Consider the following 24,579-nt stretch of genomic DNA (forward strand, 5'->3'; position numbering starts at 1 on the left):
CTACAGTCAACAGCAGAATATGGAAATCATAAAAGTCTCTATCCACAGTAGGCCCACAGGAATAGTGAGAGACTGCCTCATGCTGTCAGCAAACTGCTTCCCTTGATTTGAGGAAAACAAGATTTTTGAGATTCTATACTTGACTACACAACATTTGAGACATGTTTTGCAGTGCTGACCTGAACCCAGCCTGCTAAATGAAAGATGCAGCCCTTGGCAGAAGGTCAAACATGAATGCCAATATCTGATGTTTACAGTACCACTTCTCTCTCCTCTCCTGGATTTTGTCTCGAACACCTTCCCTTCACTCTCGACTGTATCTTATCTCTACTTCCAAACTTTCACTTCTTCATCCACTTTTCTTTCCTCAGTTTTGTCTGCAATCCAATAAAAATCGTGACAGACAAACGCAAACTTTTTCTGGGAACAGTAGGCCTCAGGCAAGAAATAACATATGAACAATTTTCCTCTTATTTTTGTTCGTATCCACAGTTTGTTCTTACTTTGTTAGTACCCAATGATTTCTGGGACTCACCAATTTTTTGGTGGTCGAGAGCACTCTCAGCAAGATAAGAGAAAAACTCATTTTCACAGTCCACATATTGTTGCCCAACATGAGGAAACATAAGTTTTAAATTTGAAGAACATTTTAAAAATGCATGATTGCATGTTTTAGGGTTATTCAAATGATTACTGATTAGTGGAATTTCAGGGCTCAAGACATACTACTATACTTGGTCCACTGATCCCAATTACTGTAATTTCAGTTACTGTTTATCCCTCTGCCGACCAGTGGTCAAATGTAACTAAGTACATTTACTTAGGTATTGTTCTTAAATATAAATTTGAGACACTTCTACTTAACACAAGTATTTTCATTTCATACCACTTTCTACTTTTACTCCACTACAGTTATCGTGAACACATTGTCATTTTTACTCAAGTACTGTTTTTTGACAATTCTAGTTACATCTTAAATGAAGATTTTTGCAAACAAATCATATGAAAATAGTGCAGCTGAAACACTTTTGACAATTGATTGGAAAATCAATTGGAAACTATTTTGATAATTATGTAATTCATTTTTTTTATGCAAAAACACATTTCATGGTTCCAGCCTCTATGACTTGCTGCTTTTTCTTTGAATTATTTTTATAATTTTTTATTCATTTCATTTATTTAAACTTTTCTGGATCAAGTACTTTTACTTAAATGCTTCAATACATTTCCCTGACTGTACTTACATATTTTTATTTGAGTAACATTTTCAATGCAGAGCTTTTACTAGAAACAGAATACCTTTACAGTGTGGTTTTCTTGCTATTACTTAAGTTAAGGATTTGAATACTTCCTTCACCACTGCTGCTGATACAGCAAATGTTTTGCCACTGCTTGATTTTTGTTTTTTCCTGTAACACCAGTACAGACACTGGAAAATCATATTTACTGTGTTTAAATTTATTTAACAGTACATGAATTTTGCTGCTGCAGAAGTCCTCCTTCTTCTTACAGCCTTCTGTTCGGAGGAATCTCTCCAATTCTTGGTCATGTGCCTGAGTATTTGCACACGGTACCACACCTGCTCTTATACAGGGGCATTCCCTATGCTAATAGGTGACTTATGATCAAGTGGGATTAATAATTAAGCACACCTGGGTAAAGGCAGATTTGGATTGTGAAGAACATTTTGTGCATCTGGAGTTCTCTCTTGGTCTCTTACTTTTTGGAGAAAACATGAGAGAAATTTAGGAGAATGTTGCTGCATGAGGTCCATTGTCTTTTTTCAACACTATACATATCAAACATTTAATTCATTCCTCCACTTGCAGCTCTTTTTCCCTCATTTCCTCCGTGCAGCATCTCCACTTGCTTTGCTTCTTATTGGGAGATCACTCAGTCTAACCAACAGTCTTAAATGTTCTGCTCTCCAACCATCTGCTCATTTCATTTCCAGCAATTGGCTCACACTGCATCTTCACTTTCACCTCTATTTGTTGCCGTTAGCTCTCGCCATAGCATGCGTTTCCACCGTTCACACCCCTCCTCCACATCCCAGTTCTCTGTCTGTACGTTGACTGTAAATCCAGCCTTGTCTTGATGAGAGAGGATAGTTAAACGCCTTGGGAAGTTTAAGACCCACTAGGGATCCTTCTGATAGCAACCCAAATAATGAAAATGTAATTCTACAGGCATAATTAAGTTAGAGATAGGGCGATTACTGTGCGATCCATTAAAAGTGATGGCAAAAGTAATTACTTATTCAATCAGCGTGGTTTTATGAGGAAATGCGATGGCACCATGTTGCGTCGCCTCTATACAAGTCATTACATTTACAAGGGCATAATACGTTAAGCTGTGATTGGTCCTCTTGACAGCTTGTTAAGCTGTGAATTAAAACCCTGGTGAAAATAAAAGTCATTTTTTGGCAAAGATGAAGTAATAAAGTTTTTATAAGGCAACTGTCCTCTACATATCTATCCAGTTCTACTGTATATGCAGCTGTGTATGCTTGCATGGGTATGAGTATAAATGTGACACTTTCTGTTTGATTTCCTGCCATCCTGTTGTGGTGTTTGCTGTGCCTATCGGATATATCTGGTCTGCAGTGTGGTGAAGAGGAGAGGGAGGTAATAAATACTCTAAAGAGATTCAGAATACTGTATGTCTGACACCTCCTTCTCTCACATATGGGAGCAATGTGTTTGTGTGAGTATGACGCTATACCACAGTTGTACATGTTGTGTGTTCTCACTGCAATGTTGTGATATATATATTTTTTTTTTTCCCCCATTTAGTTTGGAACAAAATTTTCTCACCAGTAGTTTTGAGACACCCGTTAACTGATGCAAGCGAGTAATCCATGGACAAAAAATGCCCACACTTTGCAATGATGCAACACAGCTGCTATCTTAAAGGGTAACATTGGTATTTTTTTTTTAACTTGGACCCTATTTTCCCATGTTTTGTGCCTAAGTGACAATTGACAAGATTTGTCCAGTATTAAGTGACAGGGCTGCAGCCGACAGCTGTGAAACAGGCTGTAATGTAACCACTCAATGCAATCATGCATCGTCAATTTACATCCACTAGAGTACTTGTTTTTGCCACTGACAGGCTTCAATTGTTATTTTAAGTGTCTGATAACATTATGGAAAGGATCCCTACAGAGAGACCTTTTTGTAAAAGAGTAAGATCCTTCTTGTTAAACCAGAAACTGCCCAAAAATCACTATTTCTACATTTAATTTTAGTGTGAATAGAGTTACCATATTTTTACATCTAACTGGGTGAATTAAGGGTTCATTTCAATCAAACCGGAGTTGGCGAAAGACGGACCAGATTTGCTTTTGCAAGTTGTATTTTGTTTCTGTCAACTCTGAATGAGTGTGTTTTATGATGATAAAATGACTATTTATTTAAACAGAGTCTGATGAGTTTAGCGATTTTGTCTGACAATTGTCTGAAAATTGTCTGACACCTGTCAATGGCAAAACAATTACTTTTGGTGGATGCACAGTGATGGTTCATGATTGCCCAGAGTGGTTACACTGCAGCCTGTTTCACTGCTTCTGGCTGGGGCCTTGTCGCTTAATGCTTGACCAATTTCAAAATATGTTGTTGCAATTGGCCACTTGGACACAAAAACATAGGAAAATACAGACCAGGTTAAAAAATACTGACGTTCCCCTTGAAATCAACCACAAACTGTGGGCTAAAGTGAGCGGAATTGTTTTCATAGCATGTAATTAGCTAGCATGAGGCAGGGAGATACACAAAGACGAACGTGTGCATGGTTGCATGTTTGATCAGCTACATACAATATACATTCACTGTATAATCACACAGAACAACTCACATCTTTAAGGCACCCCATGAAGTTGTTGCTGACTGGTGATCCGGGCAGGTCGGCGGTGTTGGGGCTCCCTCCAATGTAGAAGAAGTCATCTGAGCCCAACATGGTGTAATCCTCCTGGGTGTAACCAGTGGTGGTCAATATACCATCCACTGAGATGGTGACCTGGCATAGGCATGGCCCAAAGGAGACAGACAGAGAGAGATAGAGAGAGAAAGAAATAGAGCAGGGATAGGCAGACGTAGAGAATGATGAGAGTGGAGAGAAATTAGAGGAATGAGGAGGAAAAACAAGGAAGAAAGTGGATTAAACACCAGAGATAGGCGGGGTTGTCCCCTAAATGGTATCGCTTGGTTGGTTGCTTTTGGTGCCACTCAGACTGGGGGCTTTCACTCTAAAGTGCAGTTGCTAAGAGAAAACCAATGGAATGGCGCTGTGCTCGCTGTGTAATCACTGACTCCTGATTTAATTGAGTAATGGCTAAAGTAGGCTTTAACTGTATCCCTCACTAGAGTAAGTGCACAGTAAAGACATGTACAAATCAATATAGCAGCCAGGACAAAAACATGAACTTACAGGTAATTACTGGGCCTTCACTGTGACTGACATAGCTATTCTGTGATATTCCTTTGCTGAACCAGCCCTCATTCAGTGAACTACCAGTAACAATAAATCGCGTTTCAGTATTCAATTGCCTCGAGTCTTCGTCTTTTGTGCAAGGTTACACATCTTGTGCCGCACGTTTGATGAGCCGCAAGCTGATGGTATGAGACAGTCTTAATGTAATAAATGTAACACCAGACCCTACCTTGTCGGTTCAAAGGATGCCCTTTAGAGTAAAGAAAATGACACATAGATATCCTCACATTAAAACAGAATGCATCTCACATGAGGATAAGGATTTCCTCTACTTGGTTCTTCCAGGAACATTCTTTTACATAATACTCATAACAAAGAAGCAAATTGCAGTACTTGATAAAAATGCTAATAAGTATAATTTGGCTAATTATATTATATCCTGGCTGTATTTGCTATCAGTGCCGCGGCTATGCTGCTACACAAACATCCTGCCAAATAATGCTGTTTGATTTGGGGGGGGATTTTTGCAGTTAGTGACCAATTTATTGTCTAATTATCCTAATGGAGTTGGCCTGGGCGAAAGTGAAGTACTCATGTCTCTGATTCAACATCTGTTATTCTGCATAAATGTACACAGCTTAAATACAGGACTGCAGGGAGCTGTGTACACAACCATCTGTTTTTCATTACCTCTGCACACTCAGAAGTGATGCTAACACAAACTACCTGCGTTTCATTCGAGGCCTAACTTCATATTTGTGGCCGTTTACAAAAATATTTTGAATGTGACTCTATGGCATTTTGCACATTGGATCTCAAGACGCTTCTTTCCTTTAGTGTGGTGTTGATGGGCGTAATTGCACCCTAATAGCAGGCTGTGAGCACATTTTCTTTGCCTTTTAAACAATACACAGAAGAATTGATTTCAGGCTGCAAAAATGGCACTTACCCTAAATTGAAAGAAATAAAAACACAAACAAAAAAGCTTGAACACAGTATGAAATGCAGCAAACATTCTAAAGCAGAAGGCTGAAAAGAAACCTTAGCAACTGCACTCAACAGATCAGTCGCCCCAGCTAAGTGCTCGTCTTCTCTTTTTCTTGACTGCTTTTTTTTTTATTTTTATTTTTTTATTTGCCGTACTTCCCTTCTTAACAGGGCAACCCATTTTTATGTCTGCTGTTACTACTTGGAGATAAAGAGCGATCGTATTGGCCAGATATATCTGGCATGAAGAATCAGCGGTTGACAGTGCTGGTGTGCTGGGGTCATCTTTGAAGATCTCGCACGAGGCTTTCAGCAGGGCAACTTCATTTATCCTTTAGTGACGAAAGAGACCCTACAGGTGGCTAAGAAGGAGAAATAAGGTGGGAGGGGGAAGTCTCGTGATGTATCCATTTAAAATGGTCTTACAGACTTTGGCCAAAGCCATCTACCGATGGCATGACCTCTTCTCGAAGTAAGGAAATAGCATTGAGAGTCAAAGGGTAAAGATAAAACCTGTAAACTTTCTGAGACTAATGTGGTAACTTAAGTGCCCAAGAACATCTTTAATGGCCAAGCTAGATCTTGTGAGGCAACATTTTCTGGAGGGTCGTTGATGTTACATCTTCAGGGCTGGATGTGCTCATTGGGGCCATAATGAACTAACATTGGCTAGCTGCCAGACACCTGTAAAGTTCCCAACTAACAAGGGGAAAATTGAGATTGGTAAAGATTTTTTTTTTTCTGTTTTTCTTTCTCTTGACATCTCTATCATCCAAAGAGACTCTTTGTGCATTAATGCATGAGAAGACATACAGTTACTATTTTTGCTTCTTAAATGTCCCATTATATTTGCTGTTGTGACATTACTGTTCTTAATGCATTACTCTTAACAGAAAACTGTTTCTCCAATTCACCGAATCTGCCACGTAAAAAGCAGAGTGCTAGGAGTAGGCGCACATTGCTTTTGAAGAGGATGGGAAAGACACTGATTGATTAATTAAGAGAGTAAATACATCTCCTTTGCCACTTGCGCCTAACTTTGCGCCCACATAATGCACGGTTTTACTACTACAAGTTGATCTGGACAGGCCCAAAATGGACTTGCGTCATGCACTTCAGACTATGCACTATAGATTGTTTAAATAGAGCCCAATATGTCAAAGATACAAAACATGCACATGCATTATTAGTCAAAAACGAACAGAAGTAAAACAAATTTCCTCCTGTTCCCTCTGAAGTGACTTTGTAATTATTCATGAGAACTAGCTAGTCTTTGCTTCAACCAGACTGCACACTCATCCCATTGGGTGACATTACAAGCACTTGCATCACTGGCCAGAGGAAGGAAAGGGTGATGATATCACAGGTCGCTGATGGAAATACCCTGATGCTACTGGCCTGGAGGCCGCCATACAGTTTGGAGGGAATCACAGTGTATTCCTATCTCAAAATCTTTGCTGGAAAATGCAGACAGATTATTCTTTAAATAAAAGAGCAAAATATTAAGATTACCCAGAGTGATTTTGGCTCCTGTGTTATATATGTTATCATTCAGCGTGGGGAAACACAGCTTTAAAAAAAGACTTAATTATGGATATTTTACTTGTCACCAAGACAAGGCAGGCCCTGCGGTGCAAAATGTTGGATCCAGGTCACTTTGAAATGTATTCAAAGTAATTGAAGTGACAGGACCAAAACAATCATTAACATGAAATGGCAGCTTACCCCTTTATTTACTCCATGAAAACAACTGTGATTTCTTTGGCGCCGACAAAAACTGTCTGAGAAACCTGAGCATATGCAACAATATGGCCTGAAAATAATTCTGTATGATTGTGTGATCACAGTTCCCTTCTTGAAACAGCCTGGTGTGACAATCTAAGAACAATGCCTGATAAATACAAAAATATAACAGTCTAATTAACACATTTCTAGCCTCCTTCTCTGCTCCTTTTCCAGTGAGAACTTCACTCTACTGGATATATTAGAACTAATAAAATCAACTAGAACCCCCCTTCCTCCTTTCATATGTACCTAAAACAAGCAACCAACACACAGCCACTAAAACAAATAGGGCTATTTAATCCTCCTTGCTGTTTCTATTGGATCCCTTGATTTTTACCCAGCTGCTCTTCAAATACTTCTTTAGCCCAGTACAAACAAAAACGAAACAGAGCTGGCTGATCTGTGCTGAACTGTGTCCCAGATATCATAGAAAACACAGACTGGAGCTGTTTACAGATGAATATACTGTGAAGGGATTGACACAGCTTTGAATCCAAATCATGGAGAGCATTCTGTTTTACCCGTCCACATGCCTAGATGGTTCCATACCGGGGGTGGGGGGGGGGGGGGGGTGTCAATCTCTTTTTTGCTTGTTCCTCACAAACCACAAACTACCTACAGAATGACAAAGCAGTGCACAGTCAACTAGAACCATTCTGTGTGGAGTCCTGCTGTGCGCTCAGTTGAGCGTGTTACTGGCTCATTGACCATATCTGGCTCAATGACTGCAGGCTGCTGGCAACTCAACGCTCCAACACGTAGATCCCCCTCTAATCAAGTCAACAAAGGTCAACATGATTCCAACTGGGATTACACTGACCACACTTAAATTGAACAAAGAAAGTCGATAACAATACTTGAAATGATCATACTAACTAGCACTGTATACACTACAGCCAAGTGTTATTCTAATGTGCTCAGAGGTGTATCCATATCATGTCTTAGGGCCCTGACACACCAGACTGATGGTTGCCAGTCAGTGGATGTCGGGCTGTCCGTGAGCATCTGTTGCCCTAGTATTTGGTGTGTGTCCCGCACTGCTGACACTGGTCAGCCGTTGCTTTTCTGCCGATTCAAAATGTTGAACTGTCGGCAGAGCCTGTGAACTGGTTTGCAGTTGAGCTCAGTATACGAGAAGAGAAACAGAAGTGAGGGAAGCAAAAAAACACAACTGAAGTAAAGAGGGTATGAGCCATTGAGCTTTTTAGCAGAAACATTTTGTAACTGTTTCTGTTATTCAGTCCCTCCAGGATCTCGCGGCACAAAGCCCTTGAATTTGCGGCCAATTTTGTCAAAAACTGGCAAATAACAAAAACTGCGCCTAATGGCAAAAGTGTTTTTTTTTTTTTTAAACTACTACCACGACTCATGTAATCACTTGCTATAATAATCATACTGAATATTACAAAAATAGCTGCAAATGTTATTTATAGTTCTCTTTAGTTTTATTTAATTAGTTTCAAAACATGGACTCCAATAATGTTGCAAAAAATCCTGAGTGAATATTGTAACTCTCAAACCACACAATGTGACTGTAAAACAACATGTAAGCTACATCTTCTGTAAACATAACATTTTAATACATTCAACACATATTGTATGCATTTAAACAGTACAAATTCTTATGTCAATACAGAGCATTTCTCCATATTGCAATGCCATTGGTACGATTTGATGACACGTCTGGTGACGTTTCAAATGACGTCGCATGCGCGACGACTTCCCGTCAGCCGGAAAATGCGGAAAAATCGCGGGACTTTTGAAAAATTGAAAGCCCCTGTAAATATTGCGGACTTTCATTGAATTTGCGTTAATTATTGTGATCGCTATTTTCTGGAGGGACTGGTTATTGTTCACTAGCAGTATACAGTATATATCATTGTCCTTTCAACACTGGGATGTGTTGTTAATGAACAATCTGTCCTTTTTGAATGACAAATAGAGACTAGTGACACCTGCTGGTATGGAGAGTTATTTCCTTTGATGCAGGCGCAGAACATATGTGCTAGTTGGCCGTTGGCTGTAGACAGTTTCCTCAAGTACAACTTTTTGGCTGAGACACAGGCAACGTGAGGCAATGCAACAATCAGCCTTCACTGACATCAGTTCTTTGATGTCAGTTTGGTGTGTCTGGGCCTTTAAACACTTGCGCACAATAGCCATCATACTATCACTGCTCATCCAGTGTCTTTATTCATTTTCAGTAGTCTGGTAGCCACTTATGTGCTGATAAGGGTCAAATTAAGAAAGAAAATATGACAAAAAGTACCCAGAAGGTAATAAAAGCAGGCTCTACTTCCATAAAGACCTACATCAGAATGAACCCAGACGGTACTGAGCGAATGATGAGAAGAACCAAAGTAAGTCTTAAAGCTTACGATATGTTCACAACAGCTCCAATATGACAAAAAAAGAAAGGAAGTTTACACTTCATGATATCTGAAGCTACAGTATATCAGGCTTTCAACACATACAATGAAAAATAGCTCTGTGTGACATACTCACTCTCACTGCGCACACATCTTGTATTCAGGACTACAGATCATGTTCTAACTTCAATCCCGAGGGGAAGCTGTGATTTGGAGCATCCAACTCTTTATTCTGAGTGAGAGTCTGTCATTTCTTTGTCAGCAATTTCTAACCTATGCAGCACAGTCTGACCAAGTATAGACATCTATCAGTACCTTCAGATATTTAACATCATAGTCGGTGCAGAGAGGAGGCAACGAGCTTACCTTGAAAATGTATCACTTACCCTTGTTGGCACTACATTTGATCTTTTGCAGGGAGAAACAAGGTGTTAAATTTTGGAGTTAACTTATTGCATAATACAGTTAAAATGTATCATAAAAGATCACACACACACTGCCCCTCCTGTTAGCTCAGGTCAAATTCAGACCCGCAGAAAGGAAGGATGTTCAAGAGAGAAAGGGAAAGAAAGGATTCCCATCCAGCGTTGGACTTCAGTAGGTGTCTGGCAGCTTGTCAATGTGTATTAGCTGGGAGTAATTTATCGCAGGTGGACAATCTGTCTTCCATCACTAAATATGGAGTCTGTAGTTTTAACTAAGCTACATATCTAGGTTAGTTAATGAGGGAAGGTTGGGAGGCTCGGGGCGAGTGCTGTTTTGGCAACAGTTGTCCAGGGGGTTGGGGTGAGAAAGGAGGGGGAGTTCTTTAGTTGTGTGCCGAAAAGAGTTGGAGGGTTGGAGGGTGAACAAAATCGGTTAGTACTTTTGTAAGTAAGGGAAAGTCAGACACAAAAATGGTTGTTAGTACAGTTACAACAAAGGTTTGATTCAAACAGTAGATTAGTAACACTATCTTAGTAAATTTAGTCAAAGTGATAAGTAGGTGAGGATTCTTTAAAAGTCCTCTGAAATTTGATTGCTCAAACCAGGTCCAAATTTGGACTGAATGTGTTATTTCATGTGCAAGGGTTTGTTTAGGTTAAGAGGAAACAAAATGAATCCATCCAAGCTAACGGGGTGACACACAAGCCATGCATTTAAATGGGAAGATGACAGGAAGAATGAGGATATGGGAGGGGAATTCCATTAGACACAACACAAACAGACCAACTGTTAAATAAAACAAAACTTTTAAACCATCTGGCAAGATGCAGCAAAATGGGGAAAGTAGTGGGGGAGTAAATTTAATTGCAGGGCACCACGACACCAGACAAATGGGGGAAAGGGGAAGGAGCTTTCAATGTTAAGGTTTGGACAGGAATGCAACAGAAAAACCCATCTAGACACGTGTACGACAGACTTGACACGTGCTGGGCTAGAGCAGCATTTGAACCCTGTGAGTATGCTGATGTGAGGACGTTCTAGCCAATAGAAACATGCAAACAGGGTGCAGGGACACAACCACTGGATACTGTCAGTTTGGAGGTGGAAGTAGTGGGACAGGATGGGACCAATGTCACCAATCACAGATGAAATCAACGGGAATGAGAGGGTTTTTTAAAGAACAGGGAAAATTGAGAGGCGAGAGAGGACGTCCCTGTCTTGGTGAATAGAGCAATTAGTATTCCAGTGATGGAGCATGTCATATCATCACTATCTCTGTCCTATCGGACACACACACACAAAAAATCTGCACCCAGACATGACTGTAGTTCTCATTATGCCCCCCACTAGAATTTCACCACACTATTGCTGATGTGAGCTCAAAATTGCTTCATCACTTCTGTCAAATTTGAGCCATGACTGAGTGAGTCACTAGATACAGTGGCTTTCTGCACACTCATAACAGTTTTCTTCGACTCCTGCGTTATGATGGATTGGGCAGATGTATTTCTTGGGGCATCAATCCTCTATTCACCAAGAAAATGAAAATCTGTCTCTCCTCTTTACTTTTTCCCCTTTTTTGTTTCAGCAAGATAAGATGTGAGGTCATTATTCATTTTAGTAAGTAATATTTTGAAGATAAACTTATAGAAGTAAAAAATAAAAGTAAAAATAAAATAAAATAAATAAACAGCAAGAGGGTGTGGCTAACATGTTTCATGGCCATATTGATTATATTAGGACAACTGATATATGTATGTATATATGTTAGCCATGATATATACATATACATATATACTCAATGCAATCTGTATATAAAAAAACAAACAAAAAGATTGGGAAGAGGGGGTCAGGTCTCTTCATGCAAGGGGTGAGGCCAGTAAAGTATAAGAAATATAAGTTAGTGTTAGTGTTAATGAGGGGTCGATCGCACACAGTTCAGAGTTTCCCAGGCACTTTCCATTATGGTCTGTATCAATGGCCAGACTTCTTCATTTACTGATTAAAAAGTCCAGTGAAAGCAAGTAAGACTGATCCCAACTAGTAAAATAAGATCTTAGTCAGAGAGTCTAAATGTCTGCAAGTTATTCTGGCAAACTTCCCCCGGTTTGCAGCTTAATAAAAGTGCAATTGCCATTTTATTTTCAATTATGAGCTTTTACCAGTACTCTTGGTTTCGTTTCTGCACCTGAGTTCAGGGGACTAATGCCATATTAAAGTACTTTATTAAGTGTGTGTATGTGTGTAAGAGCGGGCGTGTTCAGATGCAGGTCTTGGAACAGCCCCATCTTGATCATAAATCAGCCTAAGGCCACTAATGGGATCAAACCCTCATTTGAGGCCTACTTTACAGTGAGGGCTTTGGCCGCTAAATCAAGAGTTGTAAATACTCTTCATGACTCCATAAACCACAGGATGGCAAGCCTGGATAACAGGACGCTCCATAACAGGCTGAGCAGGTCCATCTGAGGCCACATAGCAAAATGGTCTCTGTGCAATTCCTCTCATGTTGTTAAAATGTTAGAGAATTAATGAACTGATTTTTCTTTCTTTATTTTTTTACTTCCTCTCACTGGAGTTGCTCTAGAAGGTTATTTGTGTGCTTGAGAAGTCTGCTGTGTACGCTCACTTCATAGGGTTCTTCTTAGGAAAATAAATCAGGAGGAAACGGGGTTTAACAAAAAAGAAAAGGTAACTATACAGCTTTTTATACTCAATTCAGAAAATATCTTGCATTATGATTCTTTATTTCTTCATACGGATAGTGTTTGAAGTAAAAGAAAGATAACAAATAAAAAGGGACTGAAAATAAAAGAAAAAAAATAAAATCTTAAACTCTAAATTTATGTAATTTCTATTTCTTTTTGGGCAGACCTCTTTGGATGAACACGTCAATTCTTTTCAGGAAGGGGGGAACTGGATGACAATAAAAAGCAAAAACATATATAGAGAGGGCTAAAAGAAAAACAGAGAGGTGGAGTTTTTCAGCTACCTTGGAATTGATGGCGGATTGTACTTTCAGTAAAGCAAACAGAATAGAAAGAGGTAACGGAAAACCCAGGGCAAACCAAAGTATAAGACAATTAGAATGATATCTACCATATAATGCAGTTTGTTTACCATAGCGTGTCCAATGCCTGCGTGCTTCAGGAGAAAACAGGGGGAGGAGAAAGAAAAAAAAATAATGACAAATCTTAAACTCAAGAAAACACACCTCAACCCCAAAAAAGTGGCAAAGAAAAAAAAATCGCCTTTTGCAAAACCAGCTTCTCCTTTCAATAACAAAAAAGATCTACTATTAAAATATAATTAAAAAGAAAATGTCGTTTTTTTTTTCCTATTGCTGATATAGTAAAACATCCAAATAAAGAAATAAAGAAAGCAATCGTATAATTCTTTTGTTTTTCAAGGGTCATCTATAAAATAAAATGTAAAAAAAGGAATAAAAGGATAACAATACATTTGTTAGTATGTAAGTCGCAAGTTAAGTAGAGAAAACAACAGATGGTTCACATTCCGTGAATGACACAGTGTTAGTCGTTGAAATCATAATAGGTAAGGGAAAAGAAAATTCACCAATGAAAAGAATCAGATTGGAAGAATTCTGAAGCTTGTTGTTAGTAAAAGAGACAAGAGTTAGCAAATCAACTTTCACAGAGGGGATTTGGGTCGCTTTGATGGGGATGTTTGTTTTGAGCAGGGAAGGGGATGAGGGAAAAGTACATCAGTATTCACTCTGACAGCCTAATGTGGTCAGCGGCCATGGCTGGCGGTAGGGTCTAGTCCATTTCAAAATAGCATCTTTTAGTACTGGGCGAGGCCAATCATGTCTTGGTGACTTGGAAAGGTGCAAATCTCTAGGCAAAATATCCCCAAGTAGTCATTAAGGGAGTAATGTGATATATGCAAGAGAAAAACCAAAAACAAATTATTGCATTGTAAAAATGGACAGTTGTGGTAAAATCTACAGTGCAATTTCAGTGATGGGACATTGAGGGAAACAGAATAAATTTAGCATATTCTTAAGCATGAGAGGAAAGGATAGAGAAAGTCAGAGAGAAGGAGAGAGGGATATCATTGAGGGAACTGGTGTTTACAGCATCCTGAAAGTGAGAGAAATGGTCATTCAGCAACTCAACACAGTGTGGGCCCTGTGGAGAGAAAAGCATGCAAACTAGAACATGAAATGAAAATCAATAAATCAATAAATGAAGAGCTGTGTCACACAGCCGGTCACCTGTTCGGTCAATGAATCCCTGTGTTTGAAACACCATGTCAGGCTTGCAAACGTAGGATGGAAAAGATGACAGTTCTGAGAATGGGGTCAAACGTCGCTTTGCGAGAGGAGGAAATGATTTATTGTTATTATTTATGATTGTCACCCCGTGTAAATGGCAAGGCATGGTTCACTTCAAAAATGTGTAAAGATCTGTCTATCCATATATCCTTGGCACCTCGGATGGAAAAACAAAGTCATATATAAGCGAGATTTAGTCCTCTTCAGAGGAAGTTAACCAGGATTCCCACACAATTTAATGCAAATTATTTCAAACTTTTCCATGACTTAACAAGGACCCATAATAAAATTTCCTTGACCATTCACAAAGTATAACATAAACGCTGCCCCACCTCAAACACGTAGTAAAATGTTAAAGTAGTAATTGGGCATAGCATAGGTAGGGAAGCTGGGATTCATGACCCTACATGTTAAATCACACTGTCACCATATTTTCTATTCTTATTCGAAAATATCAGATTCAAAGTTTATTCAAACACAAGTCCAGCTAGTTGGCATACATATAGGTAGAGAAAGAACATTGGGAGAAAGTGAAGAAACATACATGTTGGCAAAATGTCACAGCGATGCATATTAGAGCTATGTTATGTCGACAGCTACAGCAAATACATTTACCGTTATATTACATTACATTAAAGGTAATTCATGGAAGACTATTGTAACAACTAATTTCAATACACACACAAAATTCCATGACTTTTCCAAACCTGTCATGGGTTTTACTTATTTCATGACTTTCCCATGCCTGGAAAACAAGACTGTGAAATTCCATGACTTTTCCAGGTTTTACATGATGGTGGGAACCCTGGTAAACACAACACATGCGCACACAAATAACAGAGCTTGAAAATATATGTGGAGCTTACGTAAAGTACCATTAACCATTTTATATGGCGTACAGTAGATCCACCAGCCGAGCTACAACACAGATACCCAAACAGAAACTCTCTGAATGGGACATGAATGTGTTTCTAGTGGCTGTCAAACATCCACCAGACTCCTTGTCTTTCCAGCAGAGACACAGAGAGCCTGACAGCTTCTCATGGCTGGTAAGTTCTACGTCACTGTCCATTCTACTGAGTGGTGGTCAGTCAGTCTCCCCTGTATCAGTAGTGAGAAGCTAAGCTACTGAGATTTGCCCTGAGTTTCCCCTCAGGATGTGAGTAGACATCTAGAGGACATCTTATATCTTGATCTGAAAGTTGAAATTGTCACCTGCAGTGGGTGACCATATCTCACAACAGAATTTGGGCATAAAAGGGTGAATCTACGGGGTCCTTCATTTTGGAAATAGGGTTTCAAATCTAAATTCATGACTTAGGCTGTTAAAACAGATTGTACATAAAGATATAATCTAGACTGGTGCTGTTTAAATATGATACATTTCAGCAAAGCTCCAAGACAGGCAGTTAAGATACATACATGCATACGGATACAGACTGAAACCACAATGTCTTATGTTTGCGTAGAGGTTGGCATTTGTTGAGTGAGTCTGCTAGTCTGTCCTTGTAGCATGTACAGTACTGTGAGTGTTTGTGTGTGGGATGGCTTACTATGTGTGTGTGTGCCATCTGCGTGGGAGTTGAGTCTAAGTTGTAACCATAAACAAAGTCCTCCCCATGGGCTTACTATTTCAAGCTCTATGCACGCCCAGTCTTTGAGCTGGGGTCATGCCAAGTGCTGTCAACAGTCATCTACTCTGACTAATGACTCCTCTTGATCCATTATTTAGGTAAATAAGATCCAATGGTGGATTTGAATTTGTGTATCCACACCACACTGTATTTCCACATTTTTTGAGTTTAGAAAAACAGCAGCTCACATCAAAGAAGTGGATATGATGGATAGGAAGCTTCAACAACTGGGAACCTAACAGTAGTTTATTCAAGGTTCAGTGTGTAAGAGTTAGGGGGATTTAGTGACAGCTAGCAGTGATTATTGTAGATTGCAACAAGCTAAAACTTCTGTTAAGAAATCATTCAGTGTTCATTGTTCAGGAGGTTTCAACCTAGAGCTGAAATGATCTACAGAGGTCGGCTTGTCTTCAAAAAAACAGACCAGGTGACGTTACATTACAAATAAGTGTTTCTCCAACACTGTTTGGCATGTTAGAGACGGGCCGCTAACCTAGCACCTACGAATCCAAACCTACCTTTTTATTATATATAGTTATAACTAAAGCTCAAGATGTCCAGGACATTTTATCGGGAGTTGAGTTATCAGCCGTAGACTGTATAAATAATGGACGTAACTACCGTGACCTCACCCATGGGTTTGATTTAGTTACCCCCTTAAATCTGTGTAACTTTGGGTCTTAATAAAATGTAAACCGGAAAGTTACAAAAAAATTAACCCCCTATACAGTTTCCATGTCAATATTAGCCATAGAGACCACAAATGTTTTCGTTCAGGCTCTAAATATGTTTATTTCTGCTGTAAAGATGGGCATTTTAATATGGGGGGCGGGGGTCTATAAGGATTTTGGAGCCAGCCTCTAGTGGTCATTTAATGACCTGAAGGTTTTTGAATAGTGTAGATTGTGAAATCATTGAATAAAGCAGTTCCAGGCTAAAAAAAAAAAAAAAAAAAAAGTGTTTTTCCAAATCTGCTTATTGCAGAGGGGCTGCTAACTACGTGATATGAAAACAAAAACAGCAAACAGCCCTGTCTAGGGCCAGTGTTTAGTTTGTCTGTTCTGGGCTACCGTAGAAACATAGCGATAGAACATTGCGATCTTAATAGAAGAGAACGTGATCCTTATGTAGATATGGCTCATTCTAGGGTAACGAAAACACAGGTATTCAGGTGAGAAAAGGCGAAAGAATACATACTTATTATATTATATTACACTTCTGCCAATATGTCCCCATAAATCCTATACACTGGACCTTTAAGTTAGACAAATGGAGTGGTACACAGGTGACAATGATTGTGGGCTTTTCTACACTCATTGAAAGACGTTCTGTGATACAGCGGGGAGAAAAATGAGAGATTATTAAGTGCAACATTTTGAATTCTGTAACTTTTAGATCCCTCACAGGCGTTTGATGTCTGGATTTTGAACTTATCTCTCTATCAGTTCTTTGACAGAGCAGCCCTGGGATGGTTGTGAAAAATTTATCCTTCAAAAATTGCTGATGATCTTTGAAATTACACGATAAAGTGATGGCAGCGTGTGAAAAGATGGGTGGTGGAAATGAAAGGAAGAGATTATATTAAGAGTTCTGTATGCATGGTGTCTGCAGAATCTAGTATAAGAAGTGAGCATATGCCTGTCAGTGTTCAATAAGTAAGCAGCATATGCATATAAGAAGAGCAGGTTATTTTTGATTCTCCTGAGCAAGTCTCTGCCAGGATTAAGTCTTACAAGGTCAATGCAAGCAGACAAATGGATATTGACTTTTCAACAGACAAAGGAATGAAGGAGATGAACATGGATTTAGAACTTGCGTAGAGACTTAAGAATCTGTTTTTTCATTGTTTCATTGATAATTAAAATACAAGAATTAAAATGGAATGGCACAGACAGACAGACAGACAGACAGACAGATAGATAGAGGTCTTGATTAAGCATCGCACACAGTTTGAAGTAATTATAATTTCTTCTCAGTTTTCAACACCATAAATATAAAAGTCTACATAGGGAGTTAGATTGGGTCTTGATTTGAAGAGTAAGATGTAGAAAATGCTGGATGAATAAAGTGGCAGACTAGAAATAAGTGTGGCGAACTGAGCCATTGAAAGTGATGTGAAGATCTAGAGGCGTAGCTATTATACAAGTCAGACTTTTCACAGCTTGAGAACTGTAAATACTGCCAAACGGCTGCTCCATTGTTAAGATCAATCGTGCAGAAAATTAATGTTTTATTCTATTTTTGTTGTCAAACCGTAAACAGAATGGTCTGGTAACCAGAGGAAATATAGTGGGCTGAGTATCAAGGATAGACCAAGTCACCACTTTCTTACTTCTAATTTTACTTTCTTACAGTGAATTTATTTACTCCATACATTGTGCTTGTTTCGACTTTGCCTCAAACCCAACATGCCTGGAGCCCCTGCTGTGACAGCCCATCACCCTCTCTGTAATTGACCCATGTGGGAAAACGAAGGCTGCAAATGCCGATGTTTGCTGATGGAGGATAAAGCTCCCAGTCATGTAAACAACTACAGGCCCAGACAAACAACTTTGTGTTGCATCTGTCTCACAGGGCCCCCTGGGCTGTGAAATCTTCATGTATTAAATACTCGGGTATGGGGCGGGAAAGAAGGGAAATGAGCTCATGCAAATGCTGCGAACATTGTAATTCACTATCTGCGTTTTGTAGCTTTGTATTTCACAGACAGGTGGAGACCTGCAGGATGCCGGCCAAAGTTGACAAAGATGTAAAATGATGTTTTTGTTGAGTTGCTGATTTTTTACACACTTGTCACCGTGGACGTTACTGAACTGCGGCAACCGGCGAATAAGCCGAATAAATATTTAATGACAAATGGATGGTGCAGTCAGGCCAAGATTTCCAGTCCAGATAGATTTATCATTGTAACGTAGAAAGGTCTAAGACTGATGACCGTTCTTATATAAATTTGGGCCTTTAGAAATAAGTGATGAAACTGATATTGTGGAATGGTATTATGGGGTGGGTAGAGAGAGAATTGGTGCCATTTGTCATCAGGCGAAAATTTTTCAGTCTGAATTAATGATTAGAGACACAATTCCATATTACCTGTGTAAGCAGAAGCTCAATTTTTGTTGCTGTGTGAGTGTGAGAATCCATATTATATAGATTTAGGTGCTTTGCTGTGTATTTGTGTGTGCATGTGTGGTGTATTAGGCGTTCCTCTGTAACACAGACACTGTGAGTGACCCTGTCAGATGGAGGGGAACTGGGCTTCGATTCAAAATAGTTCTTTCAGGTACATTTGGTTTTGCGTTCATTCCAATCATCCGCCATTCACTCTAGTCTGCCTCTCTCTAAATCTGGCTCCAAGTAATGGAAACTGGCAGACAGGCTTCAGGTGCAAATATAAATGTCACTGCAATTACAGCGGAGAGAAGTCTGCAAACAAACAGCTTGCGAGGGTGTGGGCTTCTGTATAGGTGTGTGTGCGTGTGCACGGAAATTGCAGTAGAACATATTGTGCATTGCAATGCAGATGGCCATAATTCTCTCTCCTTTTTCTGTTGTGCCTGCATCATCCTCACCTCTATTTCCCCGTCTCTGACTGACTGACTGCCTCCCTTCTTTCTCTTTAGATTTCATCAGGATGAGCTCAATGTCAACCTGCAAGTAAGACTGCCGAGGCTGTAACATGTTGCAGTAAAGATTCAAGCTACTGTAAAGCTCAATGCTTGAATGTCTGTGGAATCAAGGGGAAATACACTCAATCTTTTCTTCAGACAGATGGCTCATCTAACTAAATTACGCATTGTAATTTAGGAATTCACAACAAATTGGGAAAACAAGATTAATTGTATAGTTAACTTTTATTTCTATGTCCTCTTAACCCATAAATTTATATCCAGTTTGGAGCACACAGCTATAGCAGCTGAACATGAATATGCATGTTTTACAGGCAGTAGTTTCAGCTACCTCTTGTTTAATTGTTTTTAGTTGTTGTTTTGGACTTTTGAACACGCTTAATGAAAAAAATGGTTAAAGCTAAATTAGGGTACAACACTTCCCAAATTTTGATGCAGCTAAAAGCTAAGGATGCATATGAATGTTGTCTAAACTACAGGTTTTCAACTCTGATGTTATTAAAATATGTTCACAGCTGGTCCCCCTCCTCTCCTTATTCTCTTCCGTCGTTGCTGACTTGTCCTGCTCTCTCCCATAATCTCTTCCTTGATCTCTTACCTGTTTCTGTCTCACTAGCATTTTATTACCTGTTTGAGTGTGCTAATGGTGCAGAGATTTGTTATCTGATTATAGGTCTCCCAGACAGAGGGATGAATAAACATGAAAGTGCTCGAGCAGGTAGCGGCAAATGAGGCTGATGAGTGAGTGAGTGAGTGTGGGAATGTTGGCGGATATGCTAATGCAGTGGAAATGTGATGCAAATGAGCTTTTTTTCCCCCTCCTTAAATGCACAGAACCTCTCGGTGTTGGTATCAAACAACTGTGCCGATGTTTTTAGCACGAGGCGTTTGTAGTTTGGGCAATGTACATGCGCACGCTGTGTTTGGGGCGTTGACCTCTGATCGGCACGGGGAAAACGCACAGGAGAAGAAAGAAAAGGCACATCTGCTCACACACACGGTGACTGTGCCCCCACCTCCTCTCCACTGGTGGATTACTTAAAATGTCATTGGTGGTAAACTGAGAAAGGATTACAGGGGTGTTAGCATGTCATTATGTACATCAAACAAATCCACTACCACTGCCTGTCTTCAATAGCAATTTCTACTGTAACCATATAAGTGCGTTGCTCTGTGTGTTGGCAAAGCTGAGCACCCTAAATGGTATTTTAGATTTGGCCACAAAAGATTCAATCTGTCATTATGCTAAATGCTTTATGCTGACATCACTGAGATGCTAACGTGAATGGTAGGAGCTAATCCACAAGGTGTATGTGCGTGTGTGTGGGAGGGTGGGGGCATAACATGTAAGCCTAGGGCTCCAATGTGAAACAGCTGAAGTAACCAGTCACTTTTAAAGTTTATTATTTTCACTCAGTAGTTGAAAATAGTTTTGCTTGGATCATTTTGTCCCTGCATACACAGCAGGTCCAAAGACTGTGGTGGGCTCCAAAATGCTTCTGTCATGTAATTTAGAACTTTTAAGACATTTTTTAAATCAGTAACATGATGTTTAACTGGAGGACCTAGTTGTTTAGAAAGGGTTAATGCAACTACTGGAGTACTGCGGCCATGGACGATTCACTTCCCAACAGCATAGCATGCACTGTTGCTAAGTGACAAGTCACTAGCAAGAATGGACGAAGGAGAGACAGAGTGAAAATGAGAGAGAAAGGGAGGGGAAGAGGAGTGCGAGAGCCATTGATTGGTTCTCTCTTAGGAATTCTGACTGCCTCTTGGAGGTATGTTGGATGAGAGGAGAGGAAGTGGAGGGACGGAGTGACGGAGGAGGAGAGAAGGAGGGTAATTGCAGCTGATCATGCGTTACAGAAATGGATGATAAATCTGAACAAGTGAGAGAGGCAGAGACAGAAAGAACGACAAAGAGGCGGGGAGCGACCAGGCACCTAGTATTGATTGAAGGGGGAGGGCTGACGTCCTCATTCTGTCGTCTCATATGAAATAAATGCGACTGTTTCCTCAACATGTCTTGCCACTTAAAACCTGCGTCTTAAATATGCCGATGTCTTAGTAACTGGGATTACAACATATCAGTGACTGAATGATGAATGAAGGGTTTAAAACGCTAAAGTAACTTTGAAATTCCTCATTTTCAAAAGGAATAATGCTTTTAGAAGATCACACTGCATGTAGAAGATCTTACAATGCTAATACATGACAATGAGTCTCTGATTAATTTTGCAGTCATGACAGCAAGTGAGCTGTGACGGCTTTCATTTTCAAGTCACTTTTTTGGATGTAAAGTCATTTTCCCCGACCCCCCTCCTTTTATCAAAGGTTTTCTATCCGTGCGCTCAACTGAATAACTACGTTTACCTTATTGGATGGTATCTTAAGTCGTCTTGCTGCTTGTAAAGTTTGTGTGCGTTAGGTTTTATTATCTATTATTGACTGTGAGGGTGTGCTTCAGCCTCCACAATCATAAATAACCACATGCATGCCTGTGGATTCACAATGATCTAAATTCTGAAAGTAACTGTTTTCCCCATGGACAGGCGTCTTAATGTCCAGAAAAGCGTTTTTGCGAGACATTAAGATGCCACAGTGAAGATAACCTTTTGGATATGTAATGTCATCACTTCATCATTTTATCCTATTAGAAATTTGTGTATGAATATGATATGAATGTTGATATGATATGTTTTGAGAGGTCAGAGTGACCTTGATCTTTGACCCCCAAATTCAAATCAGTCATTTCTTGAGTCCAAGTGGACATATGCACCAAATTTGTGGAAATTTCCTCAAGGCCTTCTTGAGAAACTGCTTTCATGAGAATGAGATGGACGGAAGGTCACAGTGATTTTGATCTTTCTTTGCCCATCAAATTCTAATGAGTTCGTTTTTGAGTCCAAGTGGATGTTTGTGCCAACTTTAAAGAAATTCTCTCAAGGCATTCTTGAGATATGGCGTTCACAAGAACGGGACAGATCAACAGACATACATACAGTCAGGTCCATAATTATTTGGACAATGATACAGTTGTCGTCATTTTGGCTCTGTACACCACCACAATGGGTTTTAAATGAAACAATGAATACCTGCTTAAAGTGCAGACTCTCAGCTTTCATTTAAGGCTTTTTTCAAAAATGTAGTATGAACCATGTAGGAATGACAACCATTTCTTCACACAGTCCCCCAACTTTAAGGGCTCATAAGTATTTGGACAAACTAACATAATCATCAATTAAACAGTCAGTTTTAATACTTGGTTGCAAATCCTTTACAGTCAATGACTGCCTGAAGTGTTGGACACATAGGCATCATCAGATGCTGGGTTTCTTCCCTGGTGATGCTCTGCCAGCCCTTTACTGTAGCCGTCTGCACTTCCTGCTTGTGTTTTGGGTGTTTTGCCCTCAGTTTTGGCTGATGGACATTGACCTGTAGCATACTGCAAAAGCAACCAAAGACATTTTTAAGGCAAAGAAGTGGAATGTTCTGCAATGGCCAAGTCATATCATCTGACCTGAATCCAACTGAGCATGCGTTTCTCTTGCTGAAGCCAAAACTGAGGGCAAAACACCCAAAACACAAGCAGGAAGTACAGACGGCTGCAGTAAAGGGCTGACAGAGCATCACCAGGGAAGAAACCCAGCATCTGGTGATGCCTATGTGTCCAACACTTGAGGCAGTCATTGACTGTAAAGGATTTGTAACCAAGTATTAAAACTGACTGTTTAATTGATGATTATGTTAGTTTGTCCAAATACTTATGAGCCCTTAAAGTTGGGGGACTGTGTGAAGAAATGGTTGTCATTCCTACACGGTTCATACTACATTTTTGAAAAAAGCCTTAAATGAAAGCTGAGAGTCTGCACTTTAAGCAGGTATTCATTGTTTCATTTAAAACCCATTGTGGTGGTGTACAGAGCCAAAATGATGACAACTGTATCATTGTCCAAATAATTATGGACCTGACTGTATGAACAGATGGACAACCTGAGAACACAATGCCTCCGGCCATGGCTTTTACCATCGCGGAGACTTAAAAGCAGTTGTTGATACTTGTGTTACTTATGCTGACTACCTTCTTCATTTTTGCTTATTCAAAGAAAGTAAAACCCTACTGCTGTTGCCAGATATGTAAAATGCAACACTTCTGTTGGCAGGGGATTGCAAAATGAAGGATTTCTTACAGAGGTTGAATCATTAGTGTTTTTCAGCAAAACAAACATTTAGTTTTAAGGCTGTGTAGTCCCTGAGTAAATAAGAAAAAAACCCTTTCTTAAAACCGCAATGACTCATAATGGTCATGACCTATGTGTAAAAGATTTTGGTTCTCAACGTGACCTTTGCTGAACTCAATCCAAATGCAGATCAAAGCTCGCCTCCTCCAACTGAACTCTGCACCAGGAGCTGCACCTCCAGGCTATGCATACAGTACTAAAAAACATGAAAAAAATCTGTTTGATCCATTCATTAATCCAATAGCCGCATCCAAGGTCCAATTATGGAAAGGAGATGTGCATGGGTGGGGGACTTAAAGAACATCAAGGTACAGACAAAGAGAGACAGCAGAGACAAGAGAAGGACAGATCATTCTGTAGGTGAGAGTAAAAAGGGAGCAAGTGATATAAAAGGGAAAATGGGATCGGAAAAAAAGGAGGTATTGAGTTCAGAGGTTTCTCTCTCTGGCTGCTGGCTAAGCTACTGGCCCAGTTCTGCGACACACTGGATGTTGAATCGTCTGGTTGTAAAGTCACACTGGGGAATTAAAAAGAAAGCTTGCTTCTGTTTTCTTCTTTGCGTAGTAAACTGTCATCTCTTTTCCATTGCTCGCCCAATCCTCCCACTGGTCTGATATTCCTTTAGTCTCAGATAGCAGCACTACTTCATTTCCCACTCTCTATTGTGCGCACAATCATTGTCTCACACACTCTTCTTCTCATCAACAAACAAAAACCACAGACATACAAGCGCACATTTCCTCTCTCCTGACAGTGTGTGTCTCATGTTTCCTCTGACTG

The 24,579-nt window shown here is 39.8% G+C and overlaps 1 protein-coding gene across 10 annotated transcripts in view; it reads right to left on the reverse strand.

Moving 5' to 3' along the window:
- nrxn2b (neurexin 2b) overlaps nt 1-24,579 on the reverse strand; it is an 835,675-nt gene that overhangs the window by 441,722 nt on the left and 369,374 nt on the right. For 7 of the 10 annotated variants that reach the window (XM_078164201.1, XM_033609827.2, XM_078164204.1 and 4 more), the window contains 2 exons: nt 13,119-13,142; nt 3,856-4,017 (listed from right to left, as the gene is read on the reverse strand). In XM_078164201.1, the coding sequence (XP_078020327.1) occupies nt 3,856-4,017; nt 13,119-13,142 (186 nt within the window). The remainder of the gene's footprint in view (nt 1-3,855; nt 4,018-13,118; nt 13,143-24,579) is intronic. The other 3 variants (XM_078164202.1, XM_078164203.1, XM_078164200.1) reach the window with 1 other exon arrangement.

Source organism: Epinephelus lanceolatus, chromosome 22, assembly GCF_041903045.1.
Source record: "Epinephelus lanceolatus isolate andai-2023 chromosome 22, ASM4190304v1, whole genome shotgun sequence".
NCBI lineage: Eukaryota > Metazoa > Chordata > Actinopteri > Perciformes > Serranidae > Epinephelus > Epinephelus lanceolatus.